Genomic DNA, 4,598 nt, shown 5'->3' with positions numbered 1-4,598 from the left:
TGGGTAGATACTAGTTGAGGGATAAATAAAAGTCACGTATATAGAGGAGCACACACAAGTGTATATGGTGATGAGTATAGGAAACTCGGGATCCAACTACTTAGGAATAAATTCGGACAACATTGACAGGCTCTCCCATTTGCTGTATTTTTGGGAAAATAACTGAAGCTTTTAGTTTCCTTATTGCAAAATTGAGCATAAAATATATCAGTGTTGCCACGGAATAGCCAGATGAGACCATAATTATTTTGTTTTGTAAGGCATTCTTTTGAGAAAGTTTAGAATTTTCTCTTTACCTTTCATGGTCTTAAACTTTACAAATATGCCCATGTGTAGATTTTTTTTACTATATTATGTTTGGCATTGCATATCAATTTTGAGGGGGAAATATAATCTTGCTTCAAATGGGAAAAAAATTTCATTATTTCTTCAAATATCTCCTCCTGTGCATTTACTTATTTACTTTATTTTGGTGATGCTTATTATGTTAAAGCAATTTGTTTACCTGGATGTTGTCTGAGAGGGTTACACTGTGTGACAATTCAGCAGAATAATCAGTAACTGGTTATGTCTGTTCTGTTAATTAGCACTTTTTTTAGTTATATATTCTTTAACAATTAATTTTTGTATGTAGCATTTTCATCCAGTTTTTCTTATACTTTTTTTCCCTTTGTGTTTCTTATAAAATCTTCATCCTTAACTTCCAGAACCTGTTTACTGTTTGTTTTAAATTTTACTTTATGGTAAATTAATCATTTTTTATATGGCAGAAGACTTTTGTTTTACTTTATTTTTAGTTTGTTTTTCTCAGATATCTCTTAATTCCCCAGATATATTGCCTAACATTCCTGTAAATGTATTTCTGTGACTAAATATTAAATGCAGGCCGCAATTTATGTCCCTTCTACCATATGTCTTCAGTCATATCCTACAAGTTTGAAAAGTATCTCCTTCTTTTTCATACATCTTGATATATTTCTTTTTACATCTTCCTAAACCTATAGCAATTTAGAAGACTTGTTCTCAATTTCTAAGTGCAGAATTCTTTCTTATTTTTTCCTTATAAATATTCAATTTATTTTAACTTATTTAAGGGTTGTAATCAATAGTCACTTAATAAATTGTGTATTTGTATAGCTGAGTTACTCAAAATCTTTACATCTTTCGTTTTTTTTTTTTGCTCTATGAAGAAATTCGCTTTAACACGTACAACTTTAAGACTTGGCATACGTTACAACAGTGCATTAGGGATACAAGCTATAAAACACTTCCCATTCCTTTGGATTTTGCATATGATGGGTTTGCATCAGTCACTGCAGGTAGATTGAGCAAGCTTTGTTTTTGTGTTTGTTTTTTAAACATGCATTCAACTAGATGTGATTCTGAATAGATTAATACTCCGTTTTTATCATTATAGTTAGCTAAAAAATTGCCAGGCAGCCCACAAAACAGGATTTGCTGTAAGAACAACCCAGAGTCAGCTGGAGACTCATGGCGCTGGGACCTGCCGGGCGGGCCGCAGGAGTGCTAGCTAAGTGTCAGAGCATTAGGAAGAAAGTCCGGGCTGGAGGCGCCAGGCCTGCAGCACCAGCTGTGGAACCTCCATTATGTGACCGCACAGCTCCATCCTCAAACATCGCAGGGTGATCACCACTGAGGGGGCACGTAGCTGTAGGTGGGTGTTCCGGGGGCCTGATATGTGGGCACCTTGACTCGGTGAGGGGTGACAGGAGTTGAGGAGTGGGCAGTCAGCAGGGTACCTGCTGACATCGCCATAGTGGTCCCAGCCACCATGCCCATGGTGACCCCGTTGCCTGTAGGTGGAGGGATAGGTGCAGGGTACACCGTCGCCGGCATGCCATTGGGCTGCACCACCGTGGTGTGGTGGATGACGTGAGGAGGTGCTGCGTACAGGGGTTGTGTGCAGTATGTGCCTTGCTGTGCGTATGGGCTCTGCTGGGGGTAGGCACTTCGCACGGGGTACACGGCGGTCTGGTAGGGGTTGGGGGAGGAGGGGTATGGTGGCACTGCCCCACTGGTGGGGGAACAGGACACTTTGTAAGGTGTGCCAGGAGTGTAACCTGTTTGGAAGGTGGGGTTCGTTCCAGTGTACATGTTGGGGGAGTAGGCGGGAGCCGCTGCTGTGTAGCCCGTGGGGAAACCAGCTGGATAACCAATTCCTTTGGCATTTGCATAGGGAACCCCAGAGGAACCAGGGCTATAAATAGGATTCATGATTTCAAGAACATGACATCCACAACCAAGGCTAAGACAGGAGTCCAGATCAGCGCTGTCCAACAGCACTTTCTGCAGCGATGAAGCTCTTCTCCATGTGGGCCGTCCGATAAGCACCCATCAGCTAAAGTAACAATCGCTCCCCGCGCCGCGGCGGGCGGCCTGGGCCTCGCTGACCAGCTCGCCGGCGGGGGGAGCGCCGCGAGGCCTGCTCCAATGCGGGGCCCGAGCCGCCAGGGCCAGTCTCCGCCGCCGCCGCCGCCGCGGGCCTCTCCCCTGCTCCGCGCCCGGCCTGCCTCTCCGCAGCCCGCGCGACCCGCCCACGCTGCTACATCTTTTGTTTTTATATATTCTTTGATATTTTTGTTTTTCTCCCAACATTGGAGTATGAAAATTATTTTATAAATGAATAAGTTGAAAGACTTATATACAGTCAATGCTCATATTTCTATCTTCATTTAACTGTTTTTTATTTATCACATAACTATATATTTATGAATGCCTTTCTCCATTTAGTCCATTTTATTTATTTTATTTGTTTCAAAGTGAATTTCAGACACTGGTACACTTTAGCCCCTGAACATCTGAGGATAGATATATAATATTAACTAATTAGAGTTGTTTGCTTATTTTTAAATTTTATTTCTATATTTTCAATTAAAAAAATTGGTATGTGAAACTACATATGCTATATTTTTACTTAAATACAGTCAGATACACAAATTTAAATGTACCACTCAATGAATTCTGGCAAATGCATACACCCACGTAGTGTGTTGAATTTATCCTGCAGAAAATTTCTTCCTCCTACGCCCATTCCCGTTAATCCTTGCCCCAAACCCCAGAAGTTTCCACATTGTTCTGACTTTTTACCACCTTGGATTAGTTTGTTTTCTGGGCGTTTATACTAGTGGAGTTCTATGGCATCCAGTTTTGAGTAAGAGTTCTGTCATTCTACATGTTTTTGAGATTCACCCATGTTGTTTGTATAAATACTTGATTTGTTGTTGTTGTTTAATTTAAACTCTTTTCTTTTGAGAGGTAATCTTAGATTCATATGCTATTGTAAGATATAATGCAGAGAGATACTAAGTAACTTTTACCCATCTTTCCTCAAGGATGACATCTTATAAAACTAAAGTACAATAATTATAACCAGCACAGAGACATTGATAAAATTTCTCAATATTTCTCAGATTTTCCTAGTTTTACTTTTCTCGAAAGTATGTGTGTGGGTGTGTGCGTTTAGTTCTATGTAAGTTTATTATGAATGTAGGTTAGAGTGTCCTCCACTGCGGTCAAGATACAGATCAGGTTCATTACCATGAGAGTCCATCAGTTTGCCATTTACTGCCACACCAACACACCCTCCCCTAATTCGTGGAAATCATTAATTTATTCTCAACTCTATAATTCCATCATGAATTACATGAATTTATGTATATTACATAAATATTATATGAGAGGAGTTTTATACACTATATAATTTTTCAGGATTGGCTTTTTTTCACTGAGCATACTTGTCTGGAGATTCATTCAAGTCATTGAATGTAACAATTCCAAAAACTTAGACCATTTTTAATTAATTTGTTTTTATGTTGGAAATGGAAACATCTTGTATATTTTTTAACACTAGAAAAGAGGGGACTGGTGAAAGAGAAAGTTGACAAATATAAAGTTATTACCATGCAATCTTTAGTTGAAATTATTCTGTTTAATATAATAAATTTATATAATAAATTTAAAAATCTCAAACTACACTTCCACATACTAAACTTTTGAGGTGGAATGAAAATAGTTAATAAGAGAAATTTTATAGGAGCTAATGTCTGCATAAAAAAAAACCTTAAATAAACAACCTAACCTTGAAGTTTCCAAAGAACTAGTAAAAGAATAAATTAAGTCCTAAGTTTGTAGTAGAAATAAATAAAACTGAGACTAAAAACAATAAAAGAGATCAATTAAACTGAGAAATGCTTTTTTTTAAAGGTAAACAAAATTGGCGAAAATTTGGCTGGACTAATCAAGAAAAAAAAAGAGGGGTCAAAAAATACAATCAAAAATGAAAGATTACACATTACAAATGATACCACAGAAATAAAAAAGCACATTACATATTATTATGAACAACTATATGCTAACAATTTAGATGATCTGGAAGAAATGGATGAATTTCTAGAAATGTAAAATCTACCAAGACTGTCATGAGGAAACAGAAATGATATCTACATATACAATGTAATATTATTCAGCCATAAAAAAGAGTGAAATCTTGCCATTTGTGACCATGTTGTTGGACCCTGAGAACATTATGCTAAATACAATAAGTCAGACAGAGAAAGACAAATACTGTAGGATCTCTC

General features: G+C 37.8%; 1 protein-coding gene across 1 annotated transcript; it reads right to left on the bottom strand.

Moving 5' to 3' along the window:
- Nucleotides 1-1,647: 1,647 nt before the first annotated feature.
- Nucleotides 1,648-2,235, bottom strand: LOC139042859 (myelin-associated neurite-outgrowth inhibitor-like). Its single transcript, XM_070503428.1, has one exon. The coding sequence runs from the start codon at nucleotides 2,233-2,235 to the stop codon at nucleotides 1,648-1,650; it is 588 nt and encodes a 195-aa protein (XP_070359529.1).
- Between the last annotated feature and the right edge of the window lie 2,363 nt (nucleotides 2,236-4,598).

The sequence above is a fragment of the Equus asinus genome, unplaced genomic scaffold (genome assembly GCF_041296235.1).
Source record: "Equus asinus isolate D_3611 breed Donkey unplaced genomic scaffold, EquAss-T2T_v2 contig_1, whole genome shotgun sequence".
NCBI classification, from domain to species: Eukaryota; Metazoa; Chordata; class Mammalia; order Perissodactyla; family Equidae; genus Equus; species Equus asinus.
This window is presented reverse-complemented; position numbering and strand designations above follow the sequence as displayed.